The 18132-nt window shown below is 42.5% G+C and overlaps 2 protein-coding genes across 3 annotated transcripts; both read right to left on the bottom strand.

The window, feature by feature from the left end:
• Window positions 1–292: 292 nt before the first annotated feature.
• On the bottom strand, window positions 293–4141 carry LOC123166751 (sulfofructose kinase). 2 transcript variants are annotated; one of them, XR_006483695.1, is made up of 10 exons: window positions 3797–4121; window positions 3609–3683; window positions 3449–3501; window positions 3141–3291; window positions 2749–2864; window positions 2332–2458; window positions 2086–2186; window positions 1214–1352; window positions 688–740; window positions 293–594 (listed from the first exon to the last, which is right to left on the bottom strand). XR_006483695.1 is itself a non-coding variant. In XM_044584551.1 (10 exons), the coding sequence occupies exons 1-10, from the start codon at window positions 4094–4096 to the stop codon at window positions 520–522; spliced, it is 1185 nt and encodes a 394-aa protein (XP_044440486.1). In that variant the 5' UTR covers window positions 4097–4141; the 3' UTR covers window positions 293–519. The 2 variants fall into 2 exon arrangements, 1 of the variants encoding a protein (XP_044440486.1); XM_044584551.1 differs by having other exon boundaries at window positions 2749–2859; window positions 3797–4141.
• A 5141-nt stretch (window positions 4142–9282) lies between these two features.
• On the bottom strand, window positions 9283–16556 carry LOC123166663 (putative phospholipid-transporting ATPase 9). The gene is made up of 12 exons (XM_044584465.1): window positions 15933–16556; window positions 15248–15824; window positions 12918–14269; window positions 12730–12846; window positions 12353–12629; window positions 12174–12262; window positions 11958–12066; window positions 11556–11768; window positions 11322–11444; window positions 11128–11226; window positions 10861–11052; window positions 9283–10270 (listed from the first exon to the last, which is right to left on the bottom strand). Exons 2-12 carry the CDS (start codon window positions 15644–15646, stop codon window positions 9623–9625), a joined length of 3618 nt encoding a protein of 1205 aa, XP_044440400.1. The 5' UTR covers window positions 15647–15824; window positions 15933–16556; the 3' UTR covers window positions 9283–9622.
• Window positions 16557–18132: the final 1576 nt, after the last annotated feature.

The following is an 18132-nucleotide window of genomic DNA, read 5'->3' as shown; positions in this document are numbered from 1 at the left end:
GTGCTTCTCTCTTGGACAAGATCTACTACTTCTCACTCACAGGATTACGCCTAAATTTGCAGGTGATTTTAAAGAGTGGATTACAGCCCATATTAGTTGAGACCTAGTCTTTGCAAGAACTGGCATTGGATAGGCCAAGAGGCTTTGTAATTTTCTTTTCTTCATTTTTTTTCTTTTGGCTTTTGTATATATATAAATATATATATGCTTATTTTAATGAAAATACCATAGAATGATTGTTCTACGGTTCCTGGGTCAACAAATGTGTACAAGAGCCAAAGCAGTTAGACGCTTGCGGTGACTTCATCATACCAGGAGATAGGTATGGAAGCCACTATGAGTATATACCAACGGTTTCTGAAGAAAATTGTATCCCCTGTAAATCTCGATTGCCACAATTTTCACAATAAAAGCAAGACAGGATTTCCGAAGGCTACTACACCAGAATCGGATTATTAAGGTCCACGGCCACAGACAGCGAGGAAATAGAAATTGATCCGGCGGGCCAGTACGCGCACACTAGAGAGACAGGCGCGGGTCAGTTAGATGAGGAAGACCAGTCCTGGCCCCCAAAGCTCTGCAGCTGCAAGCAGCCTGCAAATCAAAATACAAACGCACACACCATTATCATTTCATTTTCATCCGTAATACTTACAACACTAGCACCCAGATGCCGCAGCGCCTTACCACTTGTGCTGCGAAAGGCAGCATCTTCTCAACTGGCATGCCGGTGCATAAACCTAATCAGGAGGCACAATGAATCAGCTCATCGAAAGCCTCTCGGCGGTCATCAGTCACGATTCATAACAAAGAGAAGCTGCCTCCAGTTCAAAATATCGAAGACATATGGATAAGGAAATCAGATATAATAGCACCGAGGTATGGGTTTTTTTTGGGGGGGGGGGGGGGGGTCTACTATTCCTTACTCCACATCAAGTATGATCAGACCTTCAACACTTTTGGCAGTACAAATTATGTGAATACGAGGACATGGCATATGGAAGCGTATTGTTTACCGCAAGATATGTCTGAGAAAAGATTACAAGACCCACTAACAGAAGTGATGAAAACCTAACACATGTTACGGCTGTTTAAAATTAAAAAGACAAGCCATATACTTCCTTTCAATCAAAGGGGCCTCACCGCCCGAGCTCTGTATCACCTACTACCCTTACCATCCAGAAGTCAAACATTTAAGAAGTTGTATGCTTACCATATAGAACCGCTCCAATGAATGCATCACCTGCACCAGTTGTATCTATGAGCTCTTCAGATGGTATATCTTCAGCTGTACCCATAATTAACCTGCCACTCATCGAGCCAACCCCATCTGCACTTATTCTCAAATTTGACTACAGAAGCAGACAAATAACGAAGCGTGTCAACTGGAAAACAGGAGTGTGAATTCGAATCTTATAAGCTAGGTTTATAAAAGAAGCACATGGTATCATAAGTCCCCGCTAGTAACTAAAAAAGATAGCAAATACACCCTGACAACTAGAAACAAAAAAGGTACGTCAGAGACAGGAACTTTAGCCCGCGGGACAATTCTTTTGTGGGTTCATTTCTTACAAATCATATTTATTATAACTAAATAGCAATAGATTTCTGTTATTATTATTTGTCGATATAAAATTTGCATTGTTTTCTTTATATTTACTCCAAAATCTTTATCTAAAATAATCAAATTCAAATGACGAGCTACTAATAAAGTCAGAGAACGCCTGAAATGTTTCGTGTAATCAGATAAGCTTCCGATGAGCGAAAATTGAAAATGTACATCTTTAGAGCTTAAAGAAAAGACATGTAGGAAGTTTTCTTTGAAGATTAGGCTATACCATAAACCAATATAATTATAGAATACTGCCTTTGCTAGTCCAGGCTCCGCTCCACCATACACACTTTATTCATATATTTTAGAACGTACAGAGAATTCAACATACTAAAATAGGTACATTTTTGCCATTTTTCTTTATAGTGAACCCTTTTTGCAAGGTTTATGTTTATTACTTTCATCAAGCTAAAGAACTTCAATTTCATATTCAAGAATTACTGCGAGCAGACACCCACAAAAAGATAGCATACCTTTGAAGCAACGCATTTTGCCATGCTAGAACTCAAATCGACTTTCTGCTCTAAAGATTCTAGCAGATCCTCTACATCAGTTTCCTCAGTCTCAGAAGCATCTGCAAGTTGAGTTGTCCATTATATGTTTCTTTATATCAAAAGGAATCACCATCAGATCCCTTGTAAGCAAAATGCACATCCTACGTGTTTGTTTTTTGTGAAATGCTTAGCTAAAATTGACATGGAGAACTACAATAAACTCACCTGTCATACTTCTTTCAAGCATTAAGCAACCTTTTTCTCCCCGGGTTACAATAACGAACTTGAGATTAGGTAACCTTAGAAGCATGTGTACCAAAGCAACTGGTGTCGATGAGGCTCCTGTCCAGGCCTGCATATTAAGATTAGGTGAAAAGAATATAACTATAGGAATACTAGGGATCTCAGATGCCGGACAAGGTGATTAGCTAAGCCTTGCTGCTCAAATGACCTTAATCAATTGTGCTAAGAAATAACCACCAAACAAAAGATATCCACACAAGCTTATCAAAACATCAAACTCCTTGACTAAGGTAATATCAGTAAATGATTAAAGAGGCATAGCTACAGTTACAGCATACAACATAATGTAGCAGAGCTTAGCAGTAATACTCTGTTGTCATTGGAAATAAAAAAACTCACCTGAGGAAATTTTGCAGAGCATACAACATATGATGCAAAATTCAGGAGGTCATCCAATCCTTCCCTCTTTTTCTCTGCGTCGACCAAAATAGGAATTTTTCTTTGGCTTGCCTGCACTGGATTGATCCCATAAACGAAGATCAATCTCAACACCAATGTGGACGAGAGAGAAACCAAGAACAGAAAAAAAATTGCAACATTAAGACAGAAGGAGTTATGCGTTGACTTTTGTGCGACATGCCGACATTCACACATAACACAAGACTTTTGTTTCTGATATTATTGGCTGCTCATCAATGTATGGAAGTGAAGTCGAATATTATGTATGCACTCATGTTTCTTAATATGCCTATAATAAGATGAAATGTTATGTTGTGGCAGGAAAATATTACCTCTTCTGCAACAAGCAAAGCAGTCTCGTGCAGTCTAACATCAAAATACACCATTTCTACGCCATGTAAAGCAGCAAACAAGTTTTCCTTTGTGAGCTCCTCTGGCTTCATTGGGGGATAACCAGGAGTGTGTATGCAAGTGCGAGTTTTCCTGGAAACGAAGAAGGGGGATTAAAACAGTGGTAAAGAGCAAAATACCCGTAACTCATCGTCATTTGCAAAACAAAGTGGTAAGGAATAAGAGAATGAAGACCACTTGTATAAAAACAGGATAGCAGCACAGTTTGTTCTTTTGATCTGTCACTCACGTCTGGTTATCGACGATTATATAGGTGAAGGGTGAATTCCCCCCATCTGCTACCTGGAGTAAGAAGATAGCCATATACATGAAATAGGATTAGGATGGATGAATGCTGCTGCATATAGGAATGGAATAATGGGGTAAGGCAATTGCGTTCCGTATTATACCGTCATATAGGAAGTGTCTACTCCGTCATCTTGCAGCTCCTTGAGAATGCTTTTTCCCAGTGCATCATTGGACGCCTACTCCAGCAGTAAGAGCAAGGAGTGAGCATGCATATACATAGATCAGTGGGGTGATGTCGAGAGAAGGAACTAGGTAGGTGGTGGTAGTGAAGGGCGGGTGCGGCCTTTACCTTGGATATAATCCTTGGGCTGAGGCCCAGGCGAGCGGCTCCGGTGAGGGCGTTGCCGGCGTTGCCACCTCCCTCGACCTTGAGCGCGAGGCTGCGGATCTTGTCGTCGGGGTTGGGGAAAGAGGCGACGGTGGCGAGGTAGTCCACGGAGACGGCGCCGCAGCCGAGCACGAGGGGCTTGGATTGCTGGGGGGCGGAGGCGAAGGCGGCCATGGGAGGTGGGCAGCGGCGCCGGCGGGGAGGAGGAGAGGAAGGAGGATTGATCGGAAGTGGAGGGATGTGCAGCAGCGTCAGCATCATTTTTTCTTTTCTTTATGGAAACTGTATCAGACAAGTCAACTTGATGGCGATGAGAGGTCCAAGCGAAACCATCTTCCATAAACACAAACCAAACTTGCGGATAAGGCAGGCCGGACATCACATGGATTCACCGCGCCAGCCCACCCCACCTTTTTTGGCGCTGAAGCTGGAGATTTTTCTTTTTTTCTGTAGATTCGTTTTTATATCTTGAATTGTGCGTCAAAAAACACCGAACTGTTTTCATTGTTGGATTTCTCGCGTTGCGATCTTTGAAATTAGATCACATGTTAATAGGTTTTTCTGAACTTTGTTCATGAAAAAATGGAAACCAGAAAAAAAAACCTGAAGGAAAAAATGAATACAAAAAAATTGAAAAAAATAAAACCAGAAAAAGACGAATGCCAACAGACAAAGAAAAAATTCGGCCTGAAATGATGGTTGCGTTTTTTTATAAAGGACAGGTCGTGCTTTTCTTTCTTTTTTTTTGGTTTTCACTTTTTATGAAAGCACATGTTGTGCTACTTGTAGAAGCACGGGATGTGCTTTTTTATTTTTAAGTATAAGTATAGTTATGCTTTTCGTAGAAGCAAATCTATACTTCTTGTGAAAACATAAAAAGTGCCTTTCACAAAAAACAATCTATGCTCCTCGTAAAAGCACTCCATGTGCTTCCACAAGAAGCACGACATATATTTTTTCAAGAAGCAAAGATGTGCTTTGCAAACCTAGAAAAAAGGGCAAAAAAATAAAAAAAAAGTCCAAAAAAATCTAAAACCCGAAATTCAGAAAAATAAAAAGATAAAATCAAGAGGGAGTGTCCGGCATGCGACATGTGGCGGCGACTGGGCACACCACTTGACGCACTCATGGTCCAAAGAAGAGTGACCCTTGGAAACCCCCTAATGATAACTGCTGGTTGGTTAGTCCCCAGATTTGAGGTTACCAAATCCACGGAGTGCGAGAGCTATTTCTCATTCGTACCGATTTCTATTAGTAATCACCTACAACAAGGCGACTATCAGGCGAGCCCATTAGCGCAAGCCGCTTGCTGTTGCTCGTGTTGTTGTAGATTTCCTCTGCTTCTGCTTATTTTTTATGTTTATTGCGTTTTTTCACAGGCTTTCTTTGATTTTTCTTCTTTTCTTCATTATACTTTGTGTATTCTTCATTTTTTCATTGGTTTTGTTTGGGTTTCTTCTTTTCTTTGTTATACTTTGTTTTTCTTTGTTTTTTCTCTTTACTTTTTTATCTAATTTATTTTTATTAACACATTTGTAATTTTTCTCAGTACACAACGTATATTTTTAGTGCATACATAAAATATATTTTTTATACATGCTAAATATTTTTCAAATACATGATGTACATTTAAAAAAATACATATTTTTGAACACTTTTTTGAATACGCGGTAACATTTTTCAAGTACAACGAACTGAGCCTAGTTCAGATGTTAGACTCCTTGTGGTGAAACCAACCCACCAGGGTTCACGTCTTAGACTTGACGCCGGTGCTCGCATTTTCTAGGATTTATTCTAGACTTTTCAGCGATGTTCGTTCAATGGGAGTAGACGTTTTCATCGACTACAAGATGTTTATGGTGACTTCGTCAATTTCAAGATGTTGTGTCGGCTCAGTATCTCGAAGGTGCTAACAGGGGTAGGATGTGCGTGCGGTGTTCATACGAATGGTATGTGCGTGTAAGTGAGCAGAAAAAAAATTCCAAGCACATGTTGTCGGAGGAGCAAATTTCAATCTTGAGTTATCAAGTGCCTTTGACATACTTGTTCGATGTATCCGAAAGTTGGTGTCATAATTACCCTGTTACAAGTAATGTTTGGCAAACTCCGAAGTACACCGTCTGGTATGAAGGTGCTTGATACTCTCATGGTCTAAAAAAGTGAGTATATGTTAACACTTCTTTGATAATACTAATAACAATGTGACAATGTGTTCTCGTAGTATATCATTTGACTGGGTCTATTCAACACCATTGTTCTAATAACAATGTGCACTCATTGTTGTCGGCTTCCTTGTGACTTTAACAATGCCCTGTGATAAGAACATAAATATCATCATGCAACACATGTGATAGTCTTAGAGACGAGACTAGAAACTTATTTTGTGTTTATATTCTCATATTCAAGAATCATTGCAATTATAGCACAGAAAATAAACATTACTTATCAACATAAAAATAAATAATAACATTTAGTATTGCTTTTGGGGCATATTTCCAATAGAAATAATCCTTAAGTTGCCTTTTCAGTTTGTTGATGATCTCCCCTTTTTGACTAACTTTACCCCTATAAGGGAGGCAACCCTCCACAAAGGAAAAGAGGAATGAGCCGTACATTAGCACTCTTTCGCATTGTTTTCATCATCTATATTTGCTTTCATTATTTATTTCTTGTTTTAGTGATTTTAGCACATGTTTCAATGATTTCCTGGTTCTCAATACTTTCATCAGTAACAAAACTGTAATGAATCATAAAATTTATGTAATGATGTCTCTTAAATAACTGCATTCATTCAATATGTCCAAAGAGTATATTGGATGTATAAGTTGAACAATACAAGGTCTCAACATGTTGTAGAAGGATCTGTCGCAGTTGACACCAGCCGAAGCACCATCCAGTTGAGCAACTTATTGGCTCCGGTTTGAAGGAGTTTATTCCCAAAAAACAAAAGGAGATTTTGAAGGAGCAGTTTATTTGCTCGAGTTTGAAGGAAGAACCGTGTACAACCGAAGTTAAGGTTGGCACATATCAACACTTGGGGCTGGAATTGTAATGACTCCGACAATCTAGGAAGAGAGCATCAGTTGCATTTCTTGTGACAGAGCAACTAGATCGGTAAGCGATATTTGGAAAGTTTGGAGAGAAGTGATGGGCTAAAGCCTGCTAGATCCTACGAATAATGGTTGCTTCCTTCCCAATGTCCCATATTCCTATTATTCTTTACATCTTTCTTAGTTTCCTCATCATCATAGATGTGGATTTCCAACAGTTGTGAGTAAAAGAAAACAATGCTTCTTGCCTTTTGCGACTGAATGTGGAATATTGCGGCCATATATATGTGAATGTGACGAAAGCATCATTTACTCCACGAAGGGGATGGTTGATGGGATATTCATCTATATATTTATTTACTCCATGGCATAACCTTTGGACATATAATCTTGCATGTTACTCCTCCGCCCATAATGTAAGATGTTTTTTTAACACTACATCTTACATTATGGGACGGAGGGAGTAGATTATATTTTGCAAACAAAAAAAAATGGTACGCCCGTGATTGGTCTTCATAGCTGTCGAAAGGACATTTGTTGGTGTTGGAGCAAGGGGTTCTCCCACGATCATACCACAATCGTTGCTGCTGACTGTGATACATTTTTGTATTGGGACTTACAAGAAATATGAATTCGTTTAGTGCATGAGGATGCTAACATGTTAGTGCATAAGGAGTAGTACTTTGCAAAGCTGACGTAGAGCACTGTAAGTTGAGAAATGAGGTAGAACTTTAGGAGCTGAACAAAGGTGAGTAACCTTGCCCGTTAAGCATCTCTGAGTCAACTTTTTATGTCTTAGGATACCCCAGACCCCCATCCCATGGCGAGAAAGCTTCAAGAATGCCAATCATGCAGGTAGCGTCCCTACCCTGCCAATCAGACAAATACTTACCATGCCGTCTTCCAGGCTGAGCAAGAAAGACACAAACATTGTGGACAAGCCAACAAAGAAACGGGATGTAGTACATCTGTCACTCATCAATAATCCGCATCTCAAGATGATGCTCCACTAGCTTCAAAAAAAACAAGGGAAAGATTAATTCATATCTGAATGAGATACCATTAGCTTAAATTCTGTCAAAAGCAGTGCTTTGGAAGGGGTCAAGAGTGGCAACGTTTACAAGCAAAGCAACTTCAACTGTTAACAAGTACTCCTTTCTCCTTTAGTTTTTCCTCTCATCCTACATGTTCCTTTATCCTTCAATCCATGGCCATGCATCCAAAGAGGGAGGTTCTTCCTGGCATGCTCCACAATCATCATTAGATGATCAGATCAGCATCACAAGAGAACAGTTCCCATCTCTTTTTCTGCACATACATACATACACCATCTAGTAACATACTCTTTGCTTTCTCCTCCATTCTTTCCATGTCGGCGTCCACTTAAATCTTCCACAAAGCCAGCCCTCAGCCCTTTCCTTTTTTCCCCTGGCCTTCATTGTTTTCCTATCCTCTCCTCTTCTCTCCAATGGCACTATCCTCTATATGTAAATTTCGAAAGGAAGTGACGCTTTCGCCCATTCCATTCCTTGCACTACACCCATGCATGCTCCCCTCACCCCGTCCAAGTCCAACAAGTGCTCGCCACTGCCCCATCGCCACCGTATCTCTGTTCAGCAATGGCGACCGCCACGCCGGCGATCCCGTTGCCGGACTACCAGGTGTCCGGCAGGGCGGCCGCCGCCCACCCGCGGGGGTCCGTCGGCCCGTTCGTCGGGGTGCTCGCGGCCGTGCTGCTGCTCACCGCCCTGTCCTGCTTCTTTGGCCGGGTGTGCGCGGCGCACGCGCAGGGGCCTGACGAGTGGTACGACTGCGCGAGGCTGGCCGGCCGCCGGAGATGCTGGTGGTGGCGGGCGCCTCGGCGGCCGGTCAGGCCGGCCGAGGAGGAGGCCAAGCCGCCGCCGGCGATGCCGTTGCCTGAGCCGTGAATGATCGGTCGGCCTCAGGCTCCCGCTCTTCTCTTTGCTGCAGTTTGCAGGTTAGTATGATAGGAGAGACCAATAAAGAAAAAAGATACTCATACTATACACGATTGTAACATCATAATAATTCGCAGAATCTCTTTTTCTCTTAATTAGTGAGAGATTTTGTAGATGTATTCCTTTCATCCTAATTAACATGAAAGATTCCTGCCATCAAAACAAATGAGGTGCCTGAAATCCTACCTTCTTAATTTATTGTCACACTTAATGTTCTCTTTTCTTATCGCAGCAAAGAATATGTAGTGTCATGGTAGATCAGTTGAATATCATGAGGTTGTCTTCAAACACTTTCATATCATGAGGTTGCATTTAAGCACTGAAAGAATCTGTTTCTGCGAAATGCAGTGCAATCATTTCATTATATAGAAACCATAGCATTATTGGTTTAGAGTAAAACAGAGGGACAACAGTTACGTGGCAAAACGCAAAAGCCTTGAAACAAAGTGAATTCTGCCATCAGAGCACTAGCATAAACAGGGGTAAGAGCAAAAGAGAAGGGGGAAAACACACACACACACACACACACAGCCTTAAATTGCTACATGAACTTTACAGCAGGTCTTCTCTTGTTCTTCTTGTGGCCTATCTACGAAATTCTGTGATCTAGCTCTATCCTCTGAACTGGAAGAACTGCATGGAACCATAGAAGCAACAATCCAAGAATATTCACAAGTTCTAGCCAGTCCATCTTCTGTCATCTTTCAGGAGATGACATTCTATAATCTGTACAAAACACAAAATCTACTGAGAGAATGTCATCCTTCAACCTCTACGTCGGTTCCCTTTTTAACTTGCATGGCCTTGCCGTCGCGACGAGCAGAGATCCCAACCATCCTTTGGTGTGACGATGTCCGGTGCCGTGATGATAGCTGCCTTGCCACCTCTGGGTCTTCAGCCTTCCCCAGGTACCTTTTCCACTGAATCTTGTTATGGAACATTGGAAAGAAACGGATCTGAATTGCGGCATAGCAGAAGTACGGGACGAGTGTGGCCGTCACCACGAAAAGTGTCACCAACCAATATGATAGCGCTGGGGCCAACTGTTCAATGAAGACCATGTATGCTGTCTTGGAGTACTTTGGGTCTATAGCACCATAAACCATGAGGAAGATGTACCACACAGTAATGCTACCCCATATGAATATGTGTTGGATTATGGTGAAGTAGTTCACCGAGAGGGCCATTTGGCAGTTGACTACCCATACGACACAAGTGTACATGGTAGCACCTAGGGCATCCAAGCCCGCAACTTGGCCATCTTGACGAAATGCTTGGTCCTTCAGGGCGGTAGTGCAGAAGAAAAATATTAAGATGGCATTCACGACACCATTAAACATCCAGCCAAGTATCCGACGCCAGCTGAATAATACATTCTGCACACCTTCTTGGTATAGCTCCGGATACTGTCAAGTAACATGCAAACAGGCACTTTCTTAAAAACAGCTAGGTCAAATGGAGTTGAAATTAATGTGCATAGCTTCTGCATTTTGTGCAGTATGAAAGATGGAATGATATCTTCATTTGTCCAAGAAAACAGTGAAAAAGGAACTTAAAACGGCACGAATAGGATTGCTGAGCCTTGAGACACCTTTTGCCCTTTTGGGTAAGAGGACTGCTTGAATTAAGTAGGAAATTATTGAATCTATGAAAAGCAAATACCACATGAAATCATCAAACTTTTACCTAATCAAACGGACCAAGTATACAAAACATGTAAAGTTTTGAACTTGTCTTAAACAAAACATAACCATGTAGCTTCTACCCCCTCCATTCCTAAATATATGACGTTTTGGTAGCAATTGAGCTACCAAAACGTCATATATTTAGGAATGGAGGGAGTATATGAAGTAGAGTGACATAGACAGTGTACTTTCTCAGAAAGATGAAGTGGAACATGTTTCAAGAGAATTTGGAATTTGAGATGGACTTTCCCTAATTCGATCTACTATCATGAAAGATTGCGTCTTTTTCAAACGGGTTTGCATAGACATACCTGTAAACATAGACGGGAAGAAACATCCTGATCAAATACGCCCAACGCAATGACAGGTAGGGAGGTGAAAAATACATTATACAGTGACAAGAACCAATCATTATAAGCTGGCTTCCCTGAAAAGGATGCAAACGCTTCATACAGAAAGATGGTGACTCCAAAAGTCACATTCTTGTAGAAGAAATAGCATATCTGCATCAGAAAGAGAATATCAACATAATAGTTGAATTTTGAAAGTTGATTACTTGTCCAAACATAAGAGTATACCATCACTGAAATACGTCGGTAACACCAATGTCCATGCACCAAAAGCAACCGTTCCAGGAAGCGGAACTGGGCGATGGCAATATCACTTGCCATGACAGCCTAAGACATTGTGAAGAGAAACAACTAACCGTTAAAAAAGATTCTAGTGATCACGAGCACATTCACAAAATTTACAAAGCATCAAAATAGGCAACCTGCATCCCTTCAACACCACTAATTCCAACCCCTATGTCAGCTTCCTGAAGCATGCCAACATCATTTGCCCCATCACCAATTGCTAAGGTAACTTTATCTGAATGTTTAACAAGCCTTGTAACCTGCAATAGTTGCGACAGATTAATAACTCAGCATGTATGCTTTCGGAAATAACACTCGGAAAATTACATAGGAAAGATAAATATGACTTCCAAAACAAGAAAAAAGCTCACCAATGCCTTCTGCTTCGGTGAAGATCGACAACATATGACTGATGCACACTTGACAGCAAGATCCAAGAACTTAAACTTGACATCATCTTCCAAAGCATAAGTTAATGATTTACCATCAATTATCAATGCAAAAGATTCCGTACTGGACTGACCCAAGGTTGGGACTTGTTTTATTCCATCCTCTATCTGACCCATAACACTTTGCTTTGATGCCTGAAGAGCCAACAAATAGAAAGTAACTATTGCAGTTTTGATTGTATAGAGTAGAATTCTAAATGTTAGATGCCTGTTTCGTTAACTCCTTTTTGGTAAACATTTACGAGTGATTGTTGCAAATATACTCATCTAAAAATAACAATTACATAGGCAGTGATTCAGTAGAGGCATCAGTCATTTATTCACCTTGGCAATGGAATCTTTGTCTCCGTTTTTCTCCAATGCAATGATGTCAGGTGCTTCCAGGGCGATGATTATCTGTGTCATTCCTTGTCTAAGTAGGCTACATGCAAATCTGAAGAAGCACATGAATGATGAATCAGAAAAAGAAATAGTCAGCTTGAACTTCTAGAATCCAGTCGTACTAAAAAGACTATTTACATGCAAAAATACACTAAGTACCCAATATTGATAGCTGTCTCCATTTTGTCACCCGTCAACACCCATATCTTAATTCCTGCTTGTGCAAGCTTGTCAATGCATTCTGGTACCTGATTACAAATGCCATGTAATGAAAAATGACAATTCAATATTTAAAATGAGTTAGACTGGAAAGCATATCCTTGTCATAAAAAACATACCCCTTTCTGGAGCTTGTCTTCAACAGCAGTAGCACCAAGAAGAATCAAGTCCCGCTCAATGCTATCAGCAGCCTCCCCAATTTGTTCATCTCTGTCAGCACTTCCAGATATTTTGGCAGTCCTGAATTTTTCAGCGAAGTTCTCGTACTCTTTCTCATCCAAGACGCGGTACGCAAGAACCAGTGTTCTTAGACCAGAATCAGAATACTCGTTTATGTGCCTTTTAGTCTCTTCCTCAAATTTTCTTCCATCTGGTGCAAGCCTTGTGAACATCACACTATTCACATGGAGAAGACAGATAAGAAGCCATAGGCATATACAAGTTTGCCCGTTAATTGTGAAACAATACAGAAATTTAGAACATGTGGAGTACTTACCTATCAGCGCCCTTGCTAAACAGTAATATCCTCCCCTCTGGCTCTGGTTCCTTCACTATCACAGACATCCGTCTTCGTGAGCTACTGAATTCCAAGACATTTAGGAGCTCATATTTTCTGTAAGAGGATGCTAAAGGTCAAATTTACGTAATAAACAATATCCTTTAATGAAAAAAAAAATTGCATACCTATACTGATAATCTGCAACATTCTGGTTAGGATCGCGTTCACGAATAACTATACTTGTCTGTGTCCTCTTGTAAAACTCAAATCCTAATTCTCTTGCTGCGATAACAAATGCAGCTTCATCAGGGGACTCAGCTTCGTACGAAACTTTATCAGTTTCATCTACTTCAGGTATGCATGTATGGCAGATGGCTAGCAGACGGAAAAAATCCCTGATGACATCTTTATTAGGTTCATGTATCCAATTTCCATCCATTATACGTGGATCCTTCAAATTAAAACCTTTGACATGAGGACTCTCCTCGATTTGTTTCTCCTTGTGCCCTCCAGCTTCTATCTCGTCACCTAGCGGCACCCCTTTCCTCAGGGCCATAGCTTTCTCAACTTCTGTGACAGACTGACCATATGCAGTGCCAGCAATCGAACACTTGATAAACTCCATCATGTTGCAGGTCAAGGTTCCAGTCTTATCAGAGAGAATTGTGTCAACTTGACCTAGTTCTTCGTTTAGATTTGAGGTTCGAGCATGAGTTGGCTTATCTGATTCTTCATCATACATGTCAATGTCCTGGTTGATGAATACAGCCTGTAAGATCTTGACCATCTCAATGGATATGTACAAAGAAATTGGGATAAAGTAGTTGTACAACATTAAGGCTGTCAACAGATGACAAAAGGATGCCAGAGGTGCTCGTTTCGGGTCATAGAAGACGGTCGAATCATCTGGGCGAAGATACCACCGTTTTAGCTCACCATTCCTTAAATCAGCTTTAGTCCATATACCAAAAAAGACTGAACCAAGTAAAGCAATTCCAAGTAAAGAACACAGCAGCAGGTAAATGATGTAATCCATTTTCTTCTCAATCTTGCTTCTTTTAGATGGTGGCTCAGTTGCATTTTGCATCACTTTTGTATCATGACCTGTGAAGATGACAGCCCCATATATGTAATCAGTGTTCCGCAGCTTTGAGTCCCGAAGAAGGAGTTGTTGGGGTGACAGAGGATGCCGCATGCCTTTATAATCCATAGTACCAACAAAAGAATAAAGATTCGCATTCGGATCTTCGCATTTGATTATTTGTCTAAGGTTTGTGAAATCACCATCCTCTTGTAAATCCGATGTCACCTCAAGAGCTTGTTTAATTTTCAAATTTGTTTCACCATCAAGGTTCATAGTCTCTACATAGCAGATCCCATCCGGATAGTTAGATGAAAGTAGAATCAAGTCAGCAGGAAAGAAATTATCCTTCTCCACCTTGATCACATCTCCAATTTTGATATACTTCCATTTTGTCTCTTCAAAACTGCCATTCCCTCTATGTACTTTTACTATTCGATTGTTGAGCTCAATGTCCTGAACGAAGAATTGCAAATATTAACTTAGCATATCAACAGCATGAGAATATACACAGAAATACAAACCAACTAAATCATAGAGATAATGCAGCAAATTAAAGATTAATATTGGTGCAACTAGTCCATCACAAAGATGTGTACCACGTCGATGAATGGAAATTCATAACAAATTTAGCTATGGTCTATCTTAATATCTAGAAAAACTGAACATTTATCTATTCACAGAAAAAAAGTTGATACAACGGAACCATGTGCTACAACTGAGATTATAAATTCTTCCTAAATTAGTTTGTCAGCTGCCTGGGATAGAATGGATCCAGTATAACTCACAATGACATTGTATGACTAGATCTCATGCAAAGTGAAATAACTGAAAATTTAATGTGATGAGACAAAAGTAATTTGTGACGTAGTTCATGGCATTGTTCAGATAGGAAGCTCATAGGTTGGTTGTAACTAAGTGACACATAATATTACGCTAAAAAGGTAAAAATACAAAGCATCACATATTATGTTAACATCCAATGTATCCATACTCCTTTACTTCTTTGGTGGTAGTGCTCTTACCTTCAGTTATTTGTGGTTTCTTACATACTTCAAAATTAACAGTTTAATAGTAAAAAACATATTTTTTACTTCCTGCCGATTTATGACGTTTTATTGGTTGATCCAGAAAGAAAGTTCCACTAGATTTAGGTTCCTCCCTACTTTGTCTTATCATACAAAAAAATCCTTTCAAGATGCAAGCCGAGAGATGCAACTGAATAAAAAAAGAACACCTCATCATCAAGAAAAAGGAAACCCCGTAAGTCCTTGTTGAGCAGTTCATGAAGCAACCATTGGAAAGGTCGGATTATGTGCAGGCATGTTAAGTTCTTTGTGAATCACAACATACTATTCCTATGAGTCGAAAGAAAGTTGGCTTAATATGATTCACTTGTGGTAGGATTTGAACAGAAGATAACAGAAACGATACCTGTTGTTTCCTCCTCCAATCCTCAACCCCTTCTTTCAGCATGGTGGCCGTAATCACGACCGACAATGGCAGTAGCGCGCTTACCGCTGAGTAGGGCGCGAGCGGGGTCAGCGTGAGGATCCCCGAGACGAGGAAGTAGAAGTTGGCCACCCTCCGGAACTGCTCAAAGAGGGACTTGGGCACGAAGGTGACCAACGAGTACTTGGTAGTGGACACCTCATTTCTTGGGTATCTGAAGCCCTCCTCTTCATGCCTGTCTGGATCATTGACGTAGACGACTCGGGAGAACCCCGCCGTGCCAATCTTGGAGTGATCTTCGGTGGAGCCCTTGGCGCAGAGCGCGAAGCTGTACAATGTACTCAGCTTCAGCTTCTCCAGCCTCCTCCTTACCCGTGCCATTTTGACACAACAACCAGATCACCGCACCAGACTACTACTGCCCAGGGCTCACCAGGCTCAGCTCTCTTGCCTAGTGCTGAGATGACAGAACTTTTGGCCTCAAACTTACTGAGTTGAATCTGAAAATTCAGCCCTCAAGAACCAGTGGATGAATCAGGAACAAATCACTGGACTCCCCCTGTGGGCAAGAAGAACCCAGATTTCAGGTGAGAACCCAAGAAACGCCTCGCAATAAATTCGGGGCGCGCTCCCACCCACCAAGAAAGGCTCCACCGCCCCCACCTACCTAAAAAAAGCAGGCGAGGCAGCCACACGAGGAACTGGACAGCACTGGACTAAATCACCTGACCCGGAACGCCTCAACAGAGCTCCGAGATCCCGCCCTGCCGCGGCGCGGCGGCGGCGGCGTCCGGCCGGAACCCCTGAACGCCCGCGTCCCGAAATCCCAGCTCCAGGCGGCAGCGCGGGGGACCCTGATCCATGCGGCGAGGCAGCGCGCGCGGCTTTTTTCTTCCTGTCCGTCCTCCGAGAAACGTCCCCGGGAAAGGAACTTATTGGGCGGAGGAATCCCGCGGGCGGGGGCGGGGCGGCAATGCGCGCGAAGCAGCGGCCGGCAAGGAAGGAACAAGGGCCGGACGGGACCGAACCGACGCGCACGCACGCACGCACGCGGTTTCTTTGTTGGCGCGGCGGACGAATCCAAGACGGGACGCGGACACGGAAGCGGGAGGCTTGGGGATAGGGGGAGGGAGGAAAATTCGAAGCTTTGCCGAGGAAGAGACGGGGGAGCGGGGTCAAATGGAAGGAGGGAGAAGGGTGGAGTGGAGCAGGGGACGACGGACGGACCGGGGATGCGAGAACGGAGGTGGGGAGGGAGAGGCAGAGTCGTGGGCGTGTGCGTGTGCGCGGGTGGGGGTGGGGGAGGGGGGGAGAGGGGTTCTTGGGCTGGCCGGTTTGGTTGTTGGCGCCGCTGCTGCTACTGCTGTGCCTGTCGTGACTGTGCGCTGCCTGGCGCTTTGGGGGGTGGGTAAAACGTGTGTTGGCAAATTTGACAATTTTGACATAGAGACGAAATAAATTTACAGACTGAACTGGGTGCGAAACTATTTCACACCCCTGACCCTTTTGTGTAGCGCCCGCCATGCCGGCGCCACACCCTACGGTGCAGCGCCTAGCTCCGGGGCGTTGCACCTCTGTCCACCGTGGCAGCCCATGGGTCCGCACCCAGCAGTGCAACGCCTCCGAGCTAGGCGCCGCACGTGTAATGTGCAGCGCCTAGCCGCTAGGCGCTACACGTGTAATGTGCAGCGCCTAGCCGCTAGGCGCTGCACTGTGACTTATCCAGCCACTTGGCTGGGCCCCCTCCCCCACCCCCCCACCACACACTCTCTCACTCTCTCCCCGAGCTTTGCCCCCTCTCCCACTCTCCCCCCTCTCAAATCTTCTTCCAAATCTTGCAAATTTGAAGAATTTGTCCATGGATTTCGAAGTCAAACCCTCCCTCAAGGTAATAATCTCCTATCCCCTTTTTTTGATCGAAGTAAAGTTCTCCCATTGCTCATTTGTTGGTAGTTTGGGGAAAACCCTAGTTTTGTTTGGATCTAGAGATTTGCATGGAGATGTGAGATGTTTGTTTGCCAATTTCTATGATTAGGCTTTGTTAGTATGCTAGGGTTATTCTTATGGGTGTTCTTATGTTGGTGCTAGGGTTAGGTTTAGGGCTAGGGTTATGGTTAGGGTTATGGTTATGGTTAGGGTTAGGGTTATGGTTAGGGTTAGGGTTGTTGTTTCATATATATATTAGGGTTTGTATTCGGTGTTAATCCATGGATTAGTACTCATGGAAGCAATGTTACCTTGTGTTCATTGCTTATAGGGATGGGAAGAACATGTGTGTTTGTTCATCATGGGACAAAGACGCCTTTTTGAAAGGCAATAAAGAACCGGACCCGGATGAGTTTGACATGGTGTTTGATAGTAGTCCTAGCTATGCGGAGCTCTTGCAACAAGTTAGGAAAGATTTGAATTGGATGGACCCTAGTGATATCATTGAGTTGGAGGGAAGGCATAATGTTGGTTTTGGAATGCACATCCGTTGGAAGACAATGCGTGTAAACTCGGAGCAACGTTGGGTTGCATACAAGGAGACGGTGGCCGAATCACTAGACAAGGCTCTTGAGTTATTTGCAACGAAGAAGGTTGATTCAAGTTTGCATTTGGACTTGAACCGGAACCCCTCCCCTTTGGTTGCTAGTAGCCCTCCATCCTTGAAGCGAGATGAAATTGTTGAACCTCTTTTGACCCAAGAAGTGAGGCCAACATTGAGCCCTTATAGAAACAACCAAGATGAATCTTTGCAAGAGGACAATGATGAGTATGCGGACGATGACAATGAAGTTGATCTCCATGACAACAATGTGGGTGATCTCGACAAATATCATTTGCAAGAGACAATGGACCATTCCATCCCTTTTTCCCGTGCATAT

Source organism: Triticum aestivum, chromosome 7D (assembly GCF_018294505.1).
Source record: "Triticum aestivum cultivar Chinese Spring chromosome 7D, IWGSC CS RefSeq v2.1, whole genome shotgun sequence".
NCBI lineage: Eukaryota > Viridiplantae > Streptophyta > Magnoliopsida > Poales > Poaceae > Triticum > Triticum aestivum.
This window is presented reverse-complemented; position numbering and strand designations above follow the sequence as displayed.